The 24255-nt window shown below is 36.3% G+C and overlaps 1 protein-coding gene across 4 annotated transcripts in view; it reads left to right on the top strand.

Annotated features, from left to right (window-relative positions):
* Positions 1-24255, top strand: part of LOC138694037 (zinc finger and SCAN domain-containing protein 2-like) — a 51854-nt gene that overhangs the window by 4485 nt on the left and 23114 nt on the right. For 3 of the 4 annotated variants that reach the window (XM_069817726.1, XM_069817725.1, XM_069817727.1), the window contains exons 3-4: positions 5541-5851; positions 12210-13229. In XM_069817726.1, coding sequence (XP_069673827.1) covers positions 5541-5851; positions 12210-13176 — 1278 coding nt within the window. In that variant the 3' untranslated portion in view covers positions 13177-13229. Of the gene's footprint in view, positions 1-5540; positions 5852-12209; positions 13230-24255 lie in introns of those variants that run through there. The other variant, XM_069817728.1, reaches the window with a different exon arrangement.

Genomic DNA, 24255 nt, shown 5'->3' with positions numbered 1-24255 from the left:
TAGAGGAAACAATTTTCTCTATGTACAGCTGTCAAAAGAAAAAGTGGCCGCTCTCCTGAAACAAAGTTCCCTTCGGGTATCTTCGCTACAATTCGGAGACAGGCGATGTTACATGTTGTTGGACCACGTTGCCTGATATCTACAGTTATAATTGAAGTATTCTGTGTGTTATCGATAGCATAATGGTAGCGTTCAGGCCTCTTATTCATGAGGTCCTGCGTTCGACTACAACCACGTGCTTTTTTTATGTTCTTTTATGTTCTGTTTTTGAGAGAGACAAACTATACATAATGGCTCCTTTCTCTTTTACGATTATTTTAGTAATTAACATCAGGTTCATTAATATATTATGCCATGACTTTATCATTATGATATTGTGGCTGCAAATGGAAAGAAAAAAGATTTTATTCTCAATAAAAATATCTTTCGTGGCATAAACAAAACAAATTTACTGGCGTCAGCCTTAAAACATTCAAACAATTAAGCGTTCAAAAAACAAAACAAAAAGCCACAATTCAATATTTAGTCTATCTTCCTCTTATCTCGATCATCTTGCAGTCGAGTGGGCATGGAATTGACTAGTCTTTGCAAATAGTGACTGTTCTTAGACACGATATTCCAGGCATTCTGAACATACATACATAAGTGTTCTGTCCATGGGCAGGTCTTTCATTGCAAACCCAGCAATCTCCAATCTTTCCTATTTTCTGCCTTCCCCTTAGTCTCCGCATATGATCCACATATCCAATTGTCGTCTATTATTCTTTTCAACCTGAGACCCAACCAATTCCATCTTCTCTTTCTAATCAGTTTCAGCATCATTCTTTCTTCACTCACTTTTTCAAACACAATTTTATTTCTTATTCTGTCTGTCCACTTCACACGCACCGTTCTTCTCCACATCCACATTTCAAATGCTTCAATTCGTTTCTCTTCATTTCGTCGTAATGTCCATGTTCCTTCCCCATACAATGCCACACTCCACACAAAGCACTTCACTAGTCTCTTCCTTAGTTCTTTTTCCAGAGGTCCGCAGAAGATCCTTCTTCTTCTATTAAAAGCTTCCTTTGTTCATTTTTGCAGTTTTTCTTGGGAAGGATAGGCCTAAATGCGGTAACATCCCGTTGCTTTCCGCAAACCACTATCTCTTTCACATCTTATTAAATTCCAGGGGGCCCAAGCGTGGAGATGAGGAGAGTGGATTTGACTAATTGGGCCCACCGGACTTCACCAAAAGTCACAGCAAGGGTTAAATATTAATTCCATCAGGATATTTGACCCTATCAGGGATCGGGAAATCTCAATTAGCCTTTGCCCCCCGCATCCTGGACTAGCTTCTACGAATCATCAGAAAATCTTGGAGTGTGATTGGGCGAATTTTTCCGAAAATGTTTCCACACTTTTGCCCTCGTAGCTCAGCGGACGAACGTCGGAATTTAGATGTCAACGTCTCAGGTTCAATTCCTCGTTACTCCTTTTCATTTTATTGTGGTTAAAGATAGTATAATGTAATAATACAAAAAGAAAAACTAATAGCAGTATTATGCAACTGGATTTTTCCAAACCTAATATTATATTTATGTTATTTATATCGCTAAAGAACGATTACAATATAAATAACTTGAATATTATTTATATAGTATCACTAAAGAACGATAACACAATATAAATGATAAATATCGGTTTGTTTAATTAATATAAGATATTATATAATACGTATTTAATTATCTAAATAAAATAACCTATTTTACAGAGAAAGATGTTTATTTGTGTTATAATAATTACTTACATAAAATACAGATTATTTATATTGCGAAAGAACAATAACAATATAAATAACTTGAATATTATTTTATAATGCTAATGAAGGAAAACAGAATATAAATGATAACTTGAATATTATTTATATCGCTAAAGAACGATAACAATATAAAAAACGTAATATTATTCATATCGGAATTTCACAGATTTATTACAGATGTATTTAAGAAATTGTAGAAGAATAGTAATTAGTAACAGTGTCCTATTTATTCTTCTTGGAGCCAAATTTGTAACTTTTAAAAGTGTGGTTACTATGTTGAAGTGTATGTGTTGTAACGGATGCTTGATTTGTTATGTATGTGAGTCAGTTATGGGATGCTTGATGTCGTCGCAATGTCGTAATTATAGTTTGATTGTGTTTGTGTGACTATTGTGTATTAATTTATGATGTATGGTACGGAAAGATGCATATTTGTGTTATAGAAGTGTTACGTATGTGTGTTGTTAATGTTTTTGTATGTTTCAAATTGATAACTGATATTTGTTTTGCAATCGCAATGCCTAATTTACGGATTGTTTATGTTTTGTTTACATCGCGTAAGCTAATTTAATTTTCTTTTCCATTTCTCTTTATGCTTATCTTTTTTGTGTATAAAACTATAGCCCTAACATACATATTTAAATAGGGCTAACCCCCATTGGAGATACTGTAGCTACAATAGTAATAATTATTATTCATATCGTTATAAAACGATAACAGAATACAAATGATGACTTGAATTTTATTCATATCTCTAAAGAACGATAACAAAATATAAATAACTTGATATCCATCAAGAACGATGACTGGATATAAATGATAATTTGAATATCATTTACATCGCTAAAGAACGATTAAAAAATAAAATGAAAACTTGAAGCAGGCGCGAACCCAGAACCTTTGAATCATTAAACAAGCACTCTACCGCTGGTCTGCGAGGAGCAGATATGGAACACTTTCATAGTTCCGGAACTGCTTGTACAAGCACATGCATCGTGTAACATCGCCGCGACCCGAAGTGGACTTTGAAAATATTCGCTGTTCACGAGTGCGGCCACTTTTTTTTTTGACAGCTGTACATACATATATGTTTGTTTCCCTCCTGGACAACACCTAAAGTTCATACTTTCTTTTGATGTTTGTTCATTTTTTTTTTTTTCAGCTTGATATGGGAATTTATTTGTTAAAATTGTTATATGCTTTACAATGTAAACTGATACAATTTATATCATTACTATTTATATTATTTTGAAAAGAGATTTTATAACCTATAAAATTTATATCTTGCCAAAAATTTATATTATTTTGTTATAAAACATATTTTTAAAATCAACCTTAACCTCAACTATAGTGTCGTAATGGAGACTGAAATTGAAAATCTGAAAAAGAAACCAGTTCCAGTTTGTAATCCATTATTTATTGAAATGAAACATCCTTCAGCAGCCTTCTATTACTCTCTATATATATGAAATATGAATAATTCGTCTGTCATTTGTTAATATGTTTCTTTTTACTTTTCTCACATCTGCATTAAATTTCTCCACTACGTCTAATAGTAGCCAAATTCATTTTCTAGCCATTCATTTTCGTTTCTATTTCATATAAGACAATGGAAGGGGTAACAAAATTTCACAGCAGAAGCTATCATGACTTCCTAAATAATATAAATCAAGGTGATTCAAACCAAAGATTACTAAAATGTTACTTTCCTCCACTGGGCCGTGCCTCAGCACGAAATAGGATTTAGCTCCTGATCGCAATTGGGACAGTGATACACTACAAACCCGATCACGATTAGGTCGATAATTGCGATTAGTGACTGTAGTCTGTCAGCAGTATTACGGTCCACAAAAGTTTTCAACCCATCTTTTCATTGGACGTCCAGTTGTGTGTCTTAATTAATTGAATTGAATTTTGTTGTGAGCAATGTTTCTTAGTTTATTGTTTACTCTTTTAATTTTTTGTGTTATGTAAGTGGTATAGGAAGTGTGGAAGATTTTGTTGGTACAGTGAATTTTTTGGGGGTTAATGTTGTAAATTTGTATTATCACAAGCTGTGGTTTTTATAAGATTTAAGAAAGTGACGACTGCATAGATATATTATAGAACACATTTCAAATATGAAATGTAAAATCCAAAAATTTTAAATATTTCTAGGTAATTAATTCCATGCAATATCATGTCAAATGCTTCCTTGGAATGCTCTCATTTTATCTTTACTTTTTTGTCTCTGAAGCGTTTGATGTCTGTTGTTCTTGAAGCTTCAGGACACAAAATCGAAAATGTGCATATTTAGAATTAAACAGTGTGACTGAAGTTGAAATATAGGCTACAGCAAATTCTATATTTACTGTGTGGAGTGGACTTTGTGTGCTTGACAAATAACAAGGAGATGCAGAAGAATCTCTTGTACTATCATAAGAAGTTTGAAAATAGAGACATGTAAAACCTTAAAACTTCATGAAAATTTCAAAGAATATACATACATTATATATATTCTTATATGAGGTCTCGCCATCCTCATTGAATAATCAGTGACTACAAATAGCCATACTGTAAATATCTATTAATTTGAGAAAAATTCGTTCCGGCACCTGGAATCGAACCCAGGACCTCTCAGCTGTGTGTGTTAAGTGCTCTTTCCATCTGCGTGCTTTATTTTGTCTCTCTATCACTGATAGTTGATGTTCAGAGGACTTTTTCTCCTTCAGTTTGGTGGTACAACTTGGTAAAACTGAAAAATTGGCCTGAATGTATACAATATATAAGACAAAATATATGATCTCCAGCCGAGAACAAAATAATATGGCAGATGATCTAGTAATTTGGAATTATAGATTTGAATGCGTAAAACACTTTATTTATCTCGGCTTCTTGATAAATCATAATAACGATACCAGTATTGAAATTAAGAGAAGGATATCAGTAATAAATAGATGTTACTATGGATTCTTAAAACATATTAAATCCAAATTCCTAACTATTCAAAGCAAAGTCAGAATTTATAAAACTTTACTCAGGCCAGTGCTGACATATGCTTTGGAAACATGGGTTATGAACAAACAGGATATTAGGAGACTCAGTATTTTTGAAAGAAAGACCTGTTAAAGTAAACAATGACTGGAGAATCAGATATAACAAAGAACTATATGATCTGTATAAGGAACCAGATATCATAGCATTCATAAAGATTGGTCGTTTACAGTGGGCTGGACACCTTATAAGAATGGAGGACTTGCGACCTGCAAAAACAGCCTTCATATCTAATCCAGGAGGAAGTAGATCCCGTGGTAGACCTAGGGATAGATGGGAGGATAATGTAACTGAGGATGCAAAAATTATTGGAACACGAATGTGGACAGTTAAAGCTAGAAGCAGAGAAGACTGGAGTAAATTTCTGAGGAAGGCAAGGGCCCTCAATGGGTTGTCAGGCCGAGGCCGATGATGATGATGATGATATGTCTCTCTCTACTCTAAGAATCGTATAGAAGCTCATGAGCTCTTCCAACACAATGATGATTTTGTCCAGATGTTATAATTATTTTAATCAAATAAAAAATACTGGTCAACTTCTAAATTTAAAAAAAAATTCACCTTACTATGCTTTTTTTTTTCTTTTTCTTGATTCAGGTAGATAGACATTTCGTCCAACTGCACTATCCTTGTAAACCAAACTGTCGTAAAGTGATATCGAAAGTCACCTACAGATTTGTTTTAAAAATCAGCTTTTGTCTTACAGAGTCCACAGAAATCTGGGAACAGTCCTCTGCCACAGTACCTGTTGTCCGATGCTGATGTGATGCCCCATTTGAATGCCTCAGTTCCTGGACATTGTGACACAGAGCTGACACAGGCATCTACGGATTTTTTTGCGGAAATCTCGAAAGCCATAGATGAAGCAGATGTTTTGCCCGAGTCATTGTTTCTAGGGGATGTAAGCAGTGGAATTCACACACAAGATGACTCCCTCAGTGAACTGGCTAATCTTCTACACTTCCAGGCGGGAGGACTTGGACATACTGATGTTGCCTCTACTGAGAGCAGTGACAGGTGAAATTGAGTGTTACAGAAAACTATTTATAATGATCAGATTCATGTTTTTATAGTAATATATTTTTTCTTTCTGTTGTATTATACAAAGTAACAGGTGTCATTTGGTACAGTGGCATGACCAGGTAACTCACTTAGCATTGAGTCAGAATATCAGCTCTCGGCAATAATATCTGTGACTTGTACATTACATTACATTAGATTGCACATGTAATTAATTGCTGGAACTATCCAGCATTCTCTCTAATGCACATTTCACATCTTCAGAAAAGATTTCTAGATGAACGACTGTTGTCTTACAAGACTTCAGTTTTAACACTGGAAATATCACCGCTATGGAGTAATGGTTAGCATGTCTGACTGTGAAACTAGTGGGTCTGGGTGCAAATCCTGGTTGGGACAAGGTACCTATTTGACAGGGGTTTTCCTCAACCCATTAAGAGGAAATGATGGATAACTTTTGGCACTGGACCTGGACTCACCTTTCTAGCATTATCACTTTTATCTTATTCAGATACTAGATAACCATAGCAGTTGATAAAGCATCATAAAATAACCAACTGAAAAAAAACACGAGAAAGATGGGAATTCTTTGCCTACCTATTAGTATCAGCCCATCATTATGGCGGATAAAATATTTCATTGCAATATTTTGACTTCTGCTATTCTTAAATGTAAAAAAAAAAAAATAAAAAAAACACTGCTTATTTGTTTTATTTTCATATCATTATTACAATTTTCTACAAATCTTGCTTTCTAAAATAGTTAATAGCGATGTACATAATGAACAAACGAATTGTGCGCAACCACTGACTAAGATATTTCTCTTTACAAATGTACAAGCTTCTCATCATTTTATTTTAGCAAAGTTACGTGAAGCCACAGCGTAGCTCAGTCGGCTAAGACCCTTGCGATTCGAAGTTGCGTTCGGGCATGGGTTCGATTCCCGCTTGGGCCGATTCTGCTTGGGTTTTTTCTGAGGTTTTCCCCAACCATAAGGCAAATGTCAGATAATCTATGGAAAATCCTCAGCCTCATCTCTCCAAATATCATCTCGCTATCACCAATTCCATCGACGCTAAATAACCTCGTAGTTGATACAGCGTCGTTAAGTAACCAAGTAAAAAAAAAAAAGTTACACGAGAATGATCATTTCAGTTCAAATAAATAAAATTATATATCCTGCATCAGTGGTCTCCAATTGACTTAAGGGGTGAGTTATTCCTACATACATGGTGTTCTGCCAAATGGTAGGTCTTCCATTGCAAACCCAGCATTCTCCAACCTTTCCTATTTCCTGCCTTCCTCTTTGTATCCGCATGTTAACCATATATACTCGTATCTTAATGTCTTCTATCTTCTTCTGCTCTGAACTCCTCTCACATTCACCATTCCTTCCAGTGCATCCTTCAGTAGACAGTTTCTTCTCAGCCATTGACCCAACCAATTCCCTTTTCTCTTCCTGATCAGTTTCAGCATCACTCTTTTTAACACAGCTTTATTTCTTATTCTGTTTGTCCAATTCACACACTCCATTCTTCTCCATATCCACAGTTCAAATGCTTCTAGTCACTTGTCTTCACTTTGTCGTAATGTCCATGTTTCTGCCCCATCCATTGGCACACTCCACACAAAGCACTTTAACTAGTTTCTTCCTTAGTTCTTTTTTCAGAGGTCTGCAGGAGATAATTTTTTTCCTATTAAAAGCTTCCTTTGACATTGCTATTCTCTTTTCGACTTCCTGGTAGCAGCTCGTGTTATTGCTTGTAGTACACCTCAAGTATTTGAAGCTGTTCACTTGCTCTGCTGCCTCATTTAGTATTTGCACGTTCACCTTCTTTACTCTTCTTCCGATAACCATTGTCTTTGTCTTGATTGCATTTATCTTCATCCCTCACAGCTGTCATTTAGCTCCACTAGCATATCCCTTAGTATCATCTCTTCTTCTGCTAACAACGTCATATCATCTGCAAATCTTATGCACTCCATATTCTTCTTCCTCCTACTATTATTCCTCCTATGTTCTGAAAACAGTTCTTCAATAAATCCTTCAAGTAGATGTTGAACAGGGTAGGTGATAAAGGACATCCTTGTCGTACTTCTCTCCCTATTCATATCTATAGAATACACTTAACTCTTTTTTTTGTGGTGAAAGAATTTCTTAAATATTTATAATAGTGTCCGAGATATAACCTTCAACTTTTGCACATGTTGCTTCACTGCCCCTTTCTATTTTGTTAAACTTAAGCTAAAATTGAGATTACCCTAGAATCCTAGTATGGTATATATAAATTAAACTTTCGCATTATTCCATATGTTCCATATGTTCCGTTTCCAATACTCTTTCAGGACTTTGTTCTAGACTTGGATACTTCCTAACTGTTTCAATTAACTGCCTGCCCATATTCACAGCAGTGGCGTATACTGGTTAAAGGGTTTGGGCTACCACTGACCCTATTATTACACAAAATATATTTTAAAATCCCTATAATAAAATTTATTACATATTTATGTGAATTTGAGACGTCTTGATTTGGGACGAAAATACGTTGATGACTTCGTCCTTGAAATTACAGTTGGGCCACTTGCAAAGTTTCTGTAGAAATGACTTTTCAATGGATATTAGTGCCAAGCCGGATAAACGTTCTTGTGTATGAGTTGATCTACAGTAGGATTTTATTCTCTTCAACGCAGAAAATGTTCTTTCTACCAATGCTGACGTAGCTGGTATTGTCACAGTTAATGTTGCCAATTTAAGGACTTCAGGAATAACTTGGTTCAGCTGGTTTTAATATATGGCAGATAATATTTCATGGATAGGTTTGTTCGAAAAATCAAAGACTTCTGCTGAATATATTACACTTCATTCATTTTTCAAACATACTTGATCAAAGTGATTGTTATAGGACTGAAATAATTTGTTTAGTGCCTCATTCAGGAAGTTTTCTCTATAAGCAGAAAATTTTTGAGAATCTAGAAGATGTGTGAACTGAAGCTTTCCATAATCAGAAAATCTGTCAGTAATTTCCATGTGCATACGATCTACTGTATGCTGTAGTACAGCTGCCTGTATTTCAATTCATCATCTCCTTTTCTTCGCTTTAATGGTGGTTCCATTGTATTGGCTAAAGAATTTTAATTTTCCATATTACTCCATATGGACGGAAACCCACTACGTCTGAACTCGGATATAGTATTTTTTTTTAACTTTGATACCTCTTGCAAGTAGTATGCTATGTCTAGACTTTTTGTCTGAAGAATATTGTAGAGCACATCTGTATGTGCGAACACTCTAGCATAGACTTCAAGAAGAAATATATTCTGAAACTGTGTGAAAAAATTCAAATATCCTTGAGCCTGCACATTTACAGCATCATCCCAGTTTTCTTCAGAGTCATTACAAATGATATTTTTAAAGAAAGCAGTCCGTTTTTCTCTGTATTCCTTTACTGTATTTACAAGCCGAGATGTAAAATTCATTCTAGTTGGTGCTACTTTTGGGAGTTTCTTGTTCATAAATTCCTTGAGTTTTCTGATCTTTTAGGAGATGATGAGAAAAATGCAGCTAAACCCGACAGTGTTTTGAAAAAAATGCGGCATTCTGGAATGGATGAAGTAGTTTGTTGCAAAACTAAATTGAGAACATGGCTGTAACAATGGACAATTAGTGCTTGAGGATACTTTTCTTGAACTTTTGTTTTTAAGCCATTAATATTTCCCGCCATAACTGAAGCACCATCGTATGTCTGTGCAGTTAACTTATTGCCGACATTGTATTCTGCTATAACACCTTCCATATGCTGAAACAAAGCAGCAGCAGTTTTGTCCGAACTGACATTTGTGAATCCTATAAACCGTTCTTGAACATTGGCAGTACTGTCGACGTATCTTAAAACAGTGGACAATTGACTCTGATTAGAGCAGTAACTTGTTTCATCAACAACAATGGCCACAAAAGGTTTTATGTTCTTTATCATAACCCTACTTATAGCAAATATTAAGTCATTCTGAATTGCGAGAGAAGTACCACGAAATACTGTTGAACTCTCAAGATGATTGGCCAGTAAATGGTCAAATTCACTTAAGGAACTTAAATATTCAATATAATTTCCTATATTGTCTGATTCCACACTCTCGTTATGACCCCGAAAAGCCAATTCTTGTTTTCCTAGAAAGCAGACTGCGTTTATAAGATGCAGTAAAATCTCCCGATTTGTTTTTTTTTTTCACAAGAGCATTGTGTTGGTTGATGTGTAGAGCTTTTTGCTTATCTAGCTGTAAATCTATTCTTGTCTTCCCAAAGTTTGCAAAGTTCATGCTACTACAAATATGAGCTTTTGATTTGTCGTATTCTAGGACTGCTTTTCGAAGGGAGTTCATATTAGAAAACCCCTCTTTTGACCACACATTAGTTTCGCGGCTAAATAACAAACATGGCCAGCAAAATAGTTTAGAAGTACCACACAACCAATTCCACTTACCATATGATGTTGAAGTGAAATGGTGTGTGTACTCTCGCTGTTTTTCTTTTACGTCCATGGACAAATTTAACTCAGGAGTTGGTCTTTCCATTTTCACAATTTCAACCTTCTCATTGTTATGTACGACGGTTAAAAGGCACTTTTAATAAACCTTCTATTACACAGTCATTTTCAACACAAACCTCTCCAGAAACTTGTTCTGCCATATTTTTCACAATATCACTTAATTGGGAAATTAAAAACTTAATAATTCACAATTAATATAACTCTTAGACACTCGAACAAATCACAGATTTAAAATAATGCACTGCAAGAACACAATCACATTCAATTGCTAGCGTACTAAGCGTATTGCTGCTTCGCGCCTTCGAAGAAACCGATCACGAGAGCAGCAACTCATCCGCCTACACTGCACGATAGAAACAGTAGGGAGCGGGGGGGACGGGCAGTTGTGCTACAGGACAGGACAGCGTGCGCGGTACTGTCACAGGCTACCTCACGTAGCAAGCGGTTTCTCCAGCGATGCCGCCTTGACAACTTGTTTCTTTTCGAGAGCAGAGAGCATATAAATCTAACAATTACTTTAATTTTAATTACTATGGTAAAACTAATAATACAAAATTGTTACATTATGTTATATTATAAACTTTTTCTTTTGTAATTTCCTTGGGCTACCGCCGGTAGCCCCGGTAGTCCGCAAAATACGCCCCTGATTCACAGTGTGTACACTGGGCTGCAAACGAAATGTTAATACGAAATTATATAATTTTCATGAGATTAGTTTTTTTTTTAATGTAAATACGGCTTTTATAACATGTTCACATTAGTATTTAATATGAATTGATTTTAAATTATTTATTTACTTTTATTTTACAGTTGAATACCCGGCCCCAGAACAATTTTTCCCTTGAAATTATTCAAGTCTGCTTCACAGGGAGCTATTACCTGAAAGCCAGATTTGCATAATATATACGTTACTGGAGGTACATTAACAGAAAGCTACAATTTAAGTCACACAGAGTTCTGTGCACTCAAAGTTGGGTTTCTGGCATTGTGTCAGTCCATTTGAGTTGTGTGGATATAAAGGGAAAAATTGTGACAGTGTCATGTATGGTTCCTGGGTAGCTCGGTTGAGCATTTGTGCGCTAAGCGAAGGGTCCCGGGATCAATACCTGGCCCCGAAACAATTTTTCCCTTGAAATTATTCAGAGCAATAATCGTTATTATTTTCTCAGTAAACGCGAAATACGGAAACTAACGTACTGTAGTACACATGACGTACAACAATAATTTATTCTTCCCAAACATAGCACTGATTGTGATTTCCTCTCTAACTGTTACAAGTAGTAACATTTTCCAAAACAAATTACATTTACAGCAATGCTATGTTTACACTTAAAACTCTTAAACTTCCTATTACAGTATGCTGCTTACACATGCAGTACGTGATCATATTCACTTCCTTCTAAAACATTAATGGAAACAAATCTGGCGACAATTGCATTGTTGTGGGAATGGCAAAAACTGCGACAATTCAAAATGTGAACCTTCATGAATCTGTTAGACTTCATCTGCTTATACTGGTATTTATTTAAATTTGGTAGCTTCTTACCATATTTTTTTTTTATTATTGGTTATTTTATGGAATGAAGGTGATACTGCCAGCGAAATGAGTCTGGTGTCCAATGCCGAAAGTTATCCAGTATTTACTCTTAATGGGTTGAAGGAAATCTCCGGAAAAAAACCTCAGTTTGGTAACTTGTCCCAACCATGATTTGAACCTGAGCCTGATCATTTCAGTCAGGCAAGTTAACCGTTACTCCACAGTGGTGGATTTCACCATCTTAAACATTTGTGTAATATGATTGTATTTGCAGGTGCAGCATACAATTGGGAGAACCTCTTGAACTTCTACAGAATGGTGAAATAGATGCCAGCATTTTGGCTGAAGATATTACAATAGATGAAAATTCTCCAGCACAAGAACCATGCACTGAAATAAATACAATAACTGATATCAGCAGTCCTTCTCCACAAATAAATTTATCTACTTTCCTGAACATGGGAAAAGATACTCAGAATGTTGAGGAGGACATGTCACTTAATAGTGTTGCTAGTTACCCTTCTGTATCTACATCAGATGAAATCTCAACACAGTGGTTTGGTAGGGAAGAAAATGAAAAGTCTATTGCTGCTGCAGACAAGGAATCTCAGACAAGAGGTGAGCCAATAAATGTTCTAATTAGTAATATTCAGCCACGCATAGTTCGAGTACGTGTAACACCAAGCTTGCTGGTGAAGCAAGAGGTAGAGAAACTGTCATTGAATGAATTCAGATGCCGCATATGTGGCAGGACGTTCCGGTGGAAACATCAGTGCGAACATTATGTTCGTGACCACATCGGAGACAAACAGTTTCACTGCATGTGTGGTAAGTCATATTCAACAATGTATGCTTTGAAACGTCATGCTATAATACATGACAGCTCATTGTCTTTCCTCTGTCAGCAATGTGGTAGGAGGTTTAAGACTTCTAACAATCTACAAACACACGAAAAGATGCATAACATGCCAGCGTTTGAATGTAACGAATGTGGGAAAGCGTTTCAGTACAAGCAGTCGCTAATGTTCCACATGCAGGGACACCTCGGTAACTTTGAGCATGTGTGTGATATTTGTGGTTGTACTTATGTTAAAAAAAGGGATCTGAATCTCCATATGAAACGTCATCGTGGGGAGAAGCCTCACCAATGTCCGACATGTGGTAAATCATTCCTGAAGAAAGCCAATATGCAAAGACATTCTCTGTTGCATATTAAAGATGCTATTAGGAAAGGTAGTTGACCCATGTCTGGATTTATTCTGCTGGATTCTTCCAAGCTGTAAGATGTTAACTTGTTAAAACATCAGCCTTTGCTGTTGTAATGTCTCCAGAATGTATGCAGTTTTATATGCATTTTATACACAGGGTAATTTCATTCTTCCGTTATAACTCTTCATTTATTGGGTGTATACAAAGAATTTGTTAACCGAGGGAAATTAAAACTCGAATATTTGGATTACCAGTGACAGCTTTATTTTCCTCCTGGCAGAAGAAAGCTTTATTCTTGCAATTAAACTTGTAATACTCTATCAAAATCTGTATAGTCTACTTTTATACAGAAAGTTCTCACCAAAAATTCTGAAGCTTCCGTAGTCATTTATTAACATATTTCCGAATTCTATGACCTTTCACTGACAGAGTGATTAAAATATTTCGTCTATCAGCATTCCTCATTACTAGGGACTGTACTTTGTCCCAGAAAGCTACAAGATTAACTGTTACTGGAGTTTTTAAGTGGACTACTTGATTGACTGCTGACAGGACTCTTGTTTGGTAAAGTTGGACGGAACAAAACATAAACCACTTTAACAGTTACAGGATTGTTTCCGATCTCTGATAACGAATTTGAATGACATCATGTGCATCAGGAATCACACCGTCAGCTGAATTGCAGTGAGAGGTGACAGACCAGTAGTGAGTGATTTCGTAATCAGAGTGCACGGTGTATCACAGTAGCAATGCCCAAGAAAATCGAGCCTTTTTGGGAGGGGTACATAACAACTCTTTCTGATGCCAAGTACAGTTACGTGAAAATCATAGGAGCCTGCAAAATAAAAACGTGGTTTCGTTATTTCCGAGAAAGACATCATGTGTGTACCTGATAAGTCTGTCAGAGCTCGGATGGGATTAATTCCAGAGTGGAAAAAGCAAGCAAATCCACCCTCCATCACAAGTCGCCACACCCCATGAGATGATACAAATTAATTCCATTCGAGCTTTACCAATCTTATTAAGTACACAGAAGATGTCTTTCTTGGAAATAACGAAACCGCGTTTATTTCAGGCTTCTTTTATTTTCACTTAACTGTACTTGGCATCGGAAAGGGTTTTTATGTACCCCTCCTAAAAGGCTCGATTTTCTTGGGAATTTCTGCTGTTCACTCTGTCTATGAGATCACTCGCTACTGGTCTGTCACCTCGCGCCACAGTTCAGCTGTCGTATGACTCCTGATGCACATGATGTCATTCAAATTTGTTATCAGAGATCGGAAACAATACACTGATATTTACAATTTAAATTATTGACACTAGAATATGCTATTTTTACGAACACAGATAAAACATGGCTGACATTACTAATTTGAGGATACCGATAGTCTTTCCCATGTCATGTCAGCCACTTAGAGTTTCTCGATAATAATTGAATATAAGAGTTGGGACACAGAATCCAAACATGACCTACCTTGTTGCATAATCCAGTAAGCACATCGATCTAATTTAAGTTTATTTGAATACATATGTGTACCTAGATTTTATTAGGTAATGGAAGTTTTGGTTGGACCAGCCAATCAGGAGTATGCTTATTGTCCCAACTCTTACATTGTTATTATCGAGATACTCTACAACTATTTAGCCTGTAGTGCCATCTAAAGTTAAAAAATTCATTAACACTTTCGGTTTGTTTTGAAGAGAAACACAATTGCGATAATCTTCTTAATAGGCATAAAAATAAATGAATAATGAGAAAAGTACAGTGCATTTGTAGCTCGGCCGGACAGTTCCGCAGCGGCCTTGGACTGGGTGAAGATTGGCTCGCCTGCCACCAGAGTTACACGTAAACAACCGGCAAGTCATGGGTACGGAACACTAACTACTCTACTAACTTCAGGCTTACCTGCATCACAACAGATGATGAAAGTGATGACCTTCAACTCGAACACATTCCCTATATCTCCGAAAACAATTCTGGTTCACTCGCAAAAGTTCATGTTGACTGATTGCCTGTATTTCTCTCGTAATGTTGTCCTTCAATTCTTGTAACGTGTGCGGATTTGATGTGTACACTTCATTCTTTAACATTCCCCATAAATAAAAATTGTATGGAGATAGGTCAGAGGAACGAGGTGGCCACAATCCTCGACTAATTATTCTGTCACCAAACACACTTCACAATTCATGCATAGAATTCGCAGTGGTGTGCGCCATAGCTGAATCCTGCTGAAACCAGCCACTCAATTTTTCATTTCTTGTTAGTTGTGGAAAAAAATTATTTAAAACTGAAGTTACGTAAATGTGTGAATCAACTGTTGTCGAATAATATGGAACCGATAATTCTACTCGCACTCACTGCACACCAAACCCCAATCTTTGCAGTGTGGTGAGGAACTTCATGAATAATATGGGGATTTTCGGTAGCCCAGTATCTATTGTTCTGAGTAGAAATGTGACCGTGAAGATGAAACCACGCTTCATCAGTGAAGAACGTTAAAAGTGGGTCCACGTCGCCATTATGAATGGGTTGCAAAAACCAATTGCAATAATTAACCCTACTTACAGGATCTTGTGTTTGTAAAGCATGAACTACAGTTACCCTGTACGGCTTAAGTTTCAGAAGTTTTGTTGCCACAAAAGCTGATGTCTTGGAAATTTTAACCTCTTGTGCTAAACGTCGCAGTGATTTGAGGGGTGAGTGCTCTAACTGGGCCCCTACTTCATTAAGCTTCTCTTCTGTCAGTACATGGCGTTGCTGAACACGTTTCTTCTTCAAAAAAGATCCTGTATGTCTGACTTTATTGACAAGGTCATGAATAATTGACCTGCTAGGAATTCGAACACCTGCAAACAGATGTTCAAATTCTCTTCGACACCTTCTTGCAGAAGAGTATTTCACATACGCATCATAGAGAAAAATATGTTGTTCTAAAGTGTACTCAACCATTATTAATAGACGCTTTATCATCACGAGACAACACAGTTTTACTCACAACACGCGCACAGGCGTCTTTCCCTCACGACAGATCCAACTCGACTGACTGGCGTGTCAGCGGTAGCTACAGCGCTACTCTGGCAGCAAGCGCGCCAATCTTCACTCAGTCCAAGGCCGCCTCGGAACGATCCAGCCGAGCTATGAAAGCACTGTATATACCTATACTTCTAATTATATAGGTGTGAAATGTGAATAAAATGATCAAAACAGTATCAAAGTGAGCAATGAGGGCAAGTTATAATTGCAAAGTTAGTACATTCACTATCATCAGTGTCTTTTTATTGATATTCCACAATGAAGCGCAGTGTCTAAATTGCATTTCTGATTGAGACCTCCTCTCCAGTATGCCAAGTCATTGTCAGCTACTTGCCATGCATATAATATAGGCTGGTGCACATAATTGATTACAAATTATGGAATGTATCTTTATGTCGAAGTGTCTGTCATAAGGCTTCCGCTGGCTCTTATCTAGTTGAAGTCTCACAAAGTTTACCAGTCTTCTGAAATAAACTTTATACTGACGGAAACAGTACACATCCAGAGACTGAACATGTGATATTTATTCATCCATCATATTTCTGTAAGATAGATCTGCCACAATTCTACATTACCACAGATCTGCCTTACTTTACAACTTAATTCACGTATGCCAAGTCTTACATTACCCTAAAAACAAAGCCTTACATTATCCTAAAACATTACACATTACTTGATTCGCGACTCACTTTATAGTCACTATGCAACCTGCAATGTGCCCGTTAAGCTCAGGTAAGCAACATCTCTTGTTTACTATCAGTAGAACACGAGCACAGTGAATAGACATAGCTACATCAATTGTGTAGCTGTGGGTCATCTTATTTAGTGATTGGATAGTAGATACAGTTGCCTTTTCTCCCTTATAAGAAAGATACCCCGGGACGAGACTTGGTAATTAAAACCATTTTGATCCATATTCCAAATTCATTCAAACAAACCAAAAGTATAATTAAATTTTTTAACTTCAGATGGTGCTGCAGACTAAATAGTTGACTTGGCACGGGAAAGACTATTACCCAGCATCCTCAAATTTGTAAGTTGAGACATTTTGCATCTGTGTTCAAGTGTTCATATCTGGAGGCATCCCTTGTGAACGAATTTGGAATGACACTCTTCAATTGTAACTCACCAATAAAATAGGTAACCTCATTTTTCCTGCTTAATCTATCTAAAAGTAATAAATGAATCCTAAGCTATTCACAAAAACAAAAGACTTGTTTTTACAGGAAAAGATCCCATCGTCAGTAAGATCTGTCTTATCAAATATTAGAAATGTTGAACTGTTTTAATTACCTAGGCAATTCTTTTGTGTGTATGAATGACAACAATCTTAATAGCAAATAATAAAGGTCATAGACAGAATTCAGTCATGTAACATCTTAGTTCAAAAACAGACAAGACTGTCTGGCCCGTAACATTGAAAAATTTTATGTTTTAGAAGTGCATAGCAGCTTATATAAAATGAGATCACAGGGGATATTAAGAAATAGAACTTCAATAAAATAAGTAATAAATAGTCCCGGGATTTGAAGGCGCTAGAAGAATTTATGTTTAGACACCTAAAATAGACTCGTAAAATAATAAAATGGACACTTAAAATATAGTAGCTCTCAAAATGTTTTCCCTTCTATTCAGAAACATATCATTCGAACTCATATAATTGATTAAAACAATAAATCAGTGGAATAAAACACTTATTCAGATTAAATTACCTAGTAAGAAGAGGACAAACATTATCAGTTGATTGGTATACCTAAAACACTTTCATTCATAATTTGCTTTGCAATATATATGACAATAATCTGCTCTATATTATTCACTGTCAACATTTGCCTTTTGTTCGTCAATATAATTTTGAAAGCTGAGAAATAACACTTTACTCAAACAGAGGTTTGGGGGGCATGGCTAAACTTGCTTACATTTTTCATTTTGGAGATCTACATTTTCCCCATCCATGACTTGATTCACACGTCTCAGTATTGAAATACACTTACTTTTCTTTGACACACTAGTCCACTGAATTGTGTGGTAAATATAACCAGCAGTACCAGTTTGTCGCAATTGGAGAGTTGTGAAGAAGCAGTTTACAATTGAAAATGTTAATTGCCTTTAACAAAAACACATTGCACAGTTAAAAACAGTCTTATTCTTGTTGTAAAAATGTTATAATAAATCATTCATTATGGAGTATGTTGGCTCCAAGCCAATTTCACAAAGTCCCTCCACTCTATTCTGTCTGTGGTAGATCTTCCCAGTTGTCAACTCCCATCTGCAGACATTCTTTAGTGATCTCAACCTTCCGTCTACTTCTTGGTCCTTCCAGAGATATTTTTCTTTAGAAAGTCTTTGAATATGCCTTCTTTACACTTCACTTCTGTTAGCATCATATGAAAATTGATGATTTCTTAAATGCACGAAAATAGGCATTTTAGGCACTAAAACTGTAATATAGGTGTCATCAATCCAAATACCTAGGTAGGCATTTTAGGATCTATAAAACTCTACCAAATTTAATGATTTTTCATGAAATGAGGACATATTTTAAAATATTCGTATTAATGTTTAAGGAACAAAATAGGCATTAGCCCTAAAATCTCAGGTTCAGTAATAAAATAAATTATTTATAAACCATAAGTAGGGAAGGATCCCAAAACAAGTCGTAAAGTACTGTCATTTCCCATAACTATGGTCCTAAAACACAACTATGGTCCACGATACAACTATTCAAAGAACATTGCAGAAGTAACATAATTGTTCATAGATAGCTGCAGTGACTTGACTTCAAACTACAGTACAGCAAAAATATAGATAAACGAGGTACTACATTATAGATCATAGTTGTGTTTCAGGACCATAGTTATGGGAATTGATGGTACCTCTCAAGAGAAATAAAATGTAATTAATTGTCGAATGAGACAAAAATAAGCCATATGGCAATAACACTTATTTACCAGATGGTGATGGAAAAGAGAGAATCTGTCAGAAACTTATGTGATATCGCAACCATTTTAAATCAGTATTTAACTTTCGAAAATGAATATAATATTCACAAAAAATGCTGTCACTTAACTTTCCTAGTGTAATCATTAATGGAATCCAATATATGCAGATAAATTGTAGTGCAGTAAACCCTCGATTTAATGGAATATTGGGGGCAAAGGGGTGTCTATTAAGTCGCGAATTTAAAAACAATAATATTTAAAATGCAACACTATAATTTGAACATATTAATGTTACGTGTTAAATGTACATACCATTTTTCTAATGCTAACATCATAATAATAACAAATCACCACGTCACACAGAACGAATGTACATTTTTATCTCACAATGTATGACGTGCTTTGACTGTTGATCAATCATAATGATGATTGTATGGCAGACAGGATCACATTTTATCTCACCATTGTGGTCGCAGAGACAGATACAACCTCTGACATTTCTAGTAAAGCACATGGAATGTACTGAGCCAAAGCACAACATTGCAGCTGTACAAAACTAGAAAGATATTAACAGTTCTCTCTCTCACATGCAGGAAGGAAGCGACATTGTAAAGTTGTGTGGTAGTGTGGTGTGACTAATTGAGCCTATCGGAACTGAGCAGATGATGCGAACTCGTAAATTTGTATCATACAGACTCTTTGACTAGACAGATATAATAATAATAAAAGAGTGAATGTGAATATGGTACAGTCTGTAAATGATATGCAGTATAAACTGCAATCAAGATTTCATTCTATAAATTTGGAGTTCTACAGTTTGGCATTCTGGATTACCTTACAAGGGTGGACCCAAAAGTAACCGGAACCGAACTGTTGCGCACACATGCTATGTAGTTACGAGTTGTGCTGTTAGGTGGTGTTAGTTTGGGGTCTCCTGCGACCGTTGGGGTCATTCTGAGTTAAGTGGTTTGTTTGTGGTGCTGTGTTGTTTGCGTTCCTGTTTCAACCATTTGGCGGTTAGTGAGATGGCTGGCCACAAGGAACAAAGAGTGTGTGTGAAATTTTGTTTTCTGTTAAGGAAAACTGCATCCGAGACCATTGGGATGCTTCGGCAAGCCTCTAATGATGATGCTTTCGGGAAATCACAGGTCTACGTGTGATTTTCCCATTTCAAATATGACAACATGTCAACTGAAGACATGCCATGCCCTGTGCGTCCTTCGATAGGAAGAAATGATGAAAACATTGCCAAAACGAAATGTGCATTTGATGAAGATCGTCGAAAGACCATTGACGAAGTTTCTGAGCAAACGAACCTGTCATGAAGCACTTTACAGCGAATTTTAACCGAAGATTTGCACATGAGATGGGTGTCTGCAAAATTTGTTCCTCGCTTGCTCATAGATGACCAAAGAGAAAACTACGTGAGAGTTTGCCGCGACATGAAGAGTGAAGTGCAGAACGATCAAAATTTTCTTAAAAGAATTGTGACTTGGGATGAGTCTTGGTGCTATGGGTACGATCCAGAATCAAAGCAAGCATCGAGCCAGTGGAAAACTCCAAATTCACCACGACCCAAGAAAGCACGTCAGGTGTGAGCCAATGAGAAAACAATATTGATTTGTTTTTTTTGATGTGAATGGCATTGTCCACAAAGAGTTCATTCCGCCAGGACAAACAGTGAACCAACATTTCTATTTGGATGTGTTACAAAGATTGTGAGAGGGTGTGCGAAGAAAACGGCCTGAAATGTGGAGAAATGGGAATTGGTTGCTCCACCACGACAATGCTCCAGCCCACACAGCTCTGACGGTCCGACAGTTTTTGTCAAACAACATGATGCTTGTGCCTCACCCACCTTACTCACTCGATCTGGCTCCGTCGAACTTTTTTTTTGTTTTCACAGATGAAGAAATGTCTGAAAGGAAAGCAATTCAGTGATGTGGATGACGTCAAAGAAAACATGCTAATGGCTTTGAACAGTATCCTGCCTCAAGAGTTCCAGCACTGTTTTCAGCAGTGGCAAAAGCATTGGGACAAGTGCATTAATGCACATGGACAATACTTTGAAGGGGACTAAAGTAATGTGAATGTAGAGTTCAATAAAAATACAAAAAAACCAACATTCCGGTTATTTTTGGGTCCCCCCTCGTACATCATGTAATAATGGCTCGTGGTAGTCCGTCGAGTTAGCTCTGAGGTAGCACATCTGCCTCCAGATTAGCCAGCCCGGGTTCGATTCCCAGCGGGGTCAGAAATTTTCTCTGCATTGCATATGAAAAGAAGGCATATGTCACTGTTGATAGTGATTCGTCCGTCAGATGGGAATGTTAAGCCTGGCAGACCTTTTTGTGCTATTCAACAGGAGTAGGCTACATGCCAGCACCGGGTTTCCCCTTCTCCCTTCCTCACCATCATTCTCCTCACCCATTCCCTACACTACACTTACACTCACCCTAGTACACGATATAATTCTTCACAGACACACATCATGCATAACGTGGCCTGCTGAAGTGCTGTGCAACTTGAAAATGGGTCACAGTCCTGCCATCTATCCGCAATATGTGGAATCCGAATCATTCAAGTAAAGTGGGTAGGCATTAGACACACACACATAATGTCTCGTGGAGAAGTGTCAGGCCCACATAAATCTGAGCGCCACAATGTTGGCGAACAGCACAGAAAATAATGAAGTGTGTGATTTATCTGAAGCAGACATTTCAGATATTGATATCAGTAATAATCAATTAGGTTCATTTCATTTTATCCTGATGACTTAAATAGGGCGAAAGATGATAGTGATTCTATTTCTAACGTTCCCACAAGTGGATAAAAAATTAATCCTTTTGCAGTGATATCGCTAAATAAAGTTGTGTTACTCAAAATATAGTCAGTGATTAAACATTCACATTCACACAGGCAATATATTGAATTTTCCGAGGTATACTTAAGTAAAAGTTTGTTTTACAGAACCATGAGAAATGATGAGAAACAACAAAAATAGTGTCAAGTCTCTCTATTAACATCTTGTGGCTATTGATTTCTTTTTTATACATTGCATTTGTAGCTCGGTTGGACCATTCCGTAGAATACACTGCTTGACATTTAGCCTATTATACGTCATTCTAATATAAAACTAATAACCAGATATTTTTAGAAGTGGGTACAATACAAAGCTCTCATAAGACTTTCTATGGGCTGTGGACTGGTGACCTGACCTAAGGTTCTAGTCTTATTCCAGTCCGGCCGATCTACGAATGCACTGTATTTAAAACAAATTCTTTATGATAATGTGCAGAGATGAAACACTGCCATGGAAGATTCCACATCTCGTAACGAAATTTGCATCTTGTTTAACGTAATCGGTAATATAAATAGCAACAATACTTTCTGTGACACAGTAACAAAGGTTAAACTGTTCCGAATAAAACACCTGGCTACCACATGCTGAAAACAGTTGGCAATGCCGACCTGTCGCCATGGACTCTGATTGGCTGGTTTCAGTGTAGGTGACGCCTTGAAACTGCTGAACTATCAATACCTTTCTAGTTTTGTATAAACTGTAAACAGTATTTCCCCTTCCCTCACCCTGATAATAGTCAACTACTGGACGAGGGTATTTGGGCAGACACATAAGGACAGAAGGAAAGTTAGGAATGTGTGGCAATGTCATGTGCACTTCATGTGTGACTTGCAAGTGACATCTATTTCCCATTGGTTGAGGGATTTGGAGAGCTGATGGGAATTAAAAAATTTGTTATGGAGCAGTAAAAAGTTGCTTCTTTCCCTGCGACAACAATACATAAGGCGTACTTCACTGGCCACAACTACTAATAGTAATATATAATTTTGAAAGAAGTACCAAAAATTTCCGCAAACATTGTGTTAAATCGAGATTGGCTCTATTTCTTTTCTATACCATTATGCCAGCAGCATTGGAAATGTGCGTTGTTCTTTGTGCAGTGTAGTGCAGTGAAGATCTATCAACATTTTTATTTTGTTCTTAGCATGTGATCTCTTTGTCTTAATTCTTTTGATTTTTCTTATTTACTCAGTTTTCTCTGTTCACTTTGTTATTTATGGACATAAAATGCAACTGAGAAAAGAAGTGAACTTTATGATTATTATTATTGTTATTATCATCGGTTCAATTTCCAGTATCTCTATTGAACATTGTGACTCCATTTTTATTAGTACACAAACCACGATAATAGCTGATTCTTCTAATACACAAACTACGATAACTGATTCTTCTAATAGCATGTTCGTTTATTTTATATTTCCTTAATATTTGAAGTACAAGAATCTTGGGTAAAACCATTCAAATGGTCTGTACTAGAAGCATAAAACATATTTGTGCCATATTATTAGGCTGTTCAAGATACAGAACGCCTGCTTATTCCTATTACGAGATATGCAGTATGTTAATTTTAGATTATTAGCAGAGAATATTCTTATAGTGAAGTGTAACGTGAGTCATTATGGTCCATGCACATCCAAAATATGTACTGGTAGCCTGTTCACTTTGCAGCTTCTGGAATGGCACTATAAAGGCTTCTACAATTTTGTAGCTAAGAATCTGATCTTTTTTTCTGTGTATTGACTATACCACTCTTAACAATTTTATGCATGCATTTCTTTCTAACTCTCCAACTTATAAAATATATATGGCATAAACAAAATAATTAAAAAAAAAGTTATGATTATTTCACGAATTATTTTTTCCTCTGTAATCTGGGATTATTATCTCTTTATAACATAGCAGTGGTGCTGTATGAAGATATTCAGACTGATTGAATGAAATTTGTATGAGGGTTAGAATTTTGAAAATTCGCCCCTCCCCCTCCCTTTTTAATTGAATTATTGAAAAAATAAGTGTGTGATGAAAGTCAAATTTTGGTAACTGTTTGATTGCTAAGATATACAGGCTGAAAGTGAAATAGCCCTGCAGATTTTCAGAGTGAATAGCTCATGTTGTATGTAAAAAAAAAAAAAAAAAAAAAAAAACTATAATATCATATTGACGGAAAGTTCATATAAGTATATTTTTTTTTTTTTTCTCTCAAAATCTGTGCTTCATTGGCTGGTCATGATAATATCTTTGAAAAATATTGGAGTGCAAGAGGTCAAATGAC

The sequence above is a fragment of the Periplaneta americana genome, chromosome 2, assembly GCF_040183065.1.
Source record: "Periplaneta americana isolate PAMFEO1 chromosome 2, P.americana_PAMFEO1_priV1, whole genome shotgun sequence".
In the NCBI taxonomy this organism is placed as follows: Eukaryota; Metazoa; Arthropoda; class Insecta; order Blattodea; family Blattidae; genus Periplaneta; species Periplaneta americana.
Note: the sequence above shows the minus strand (reverse complement) of the source record. Positions and strands in the feature narration are given on the sequence as shown.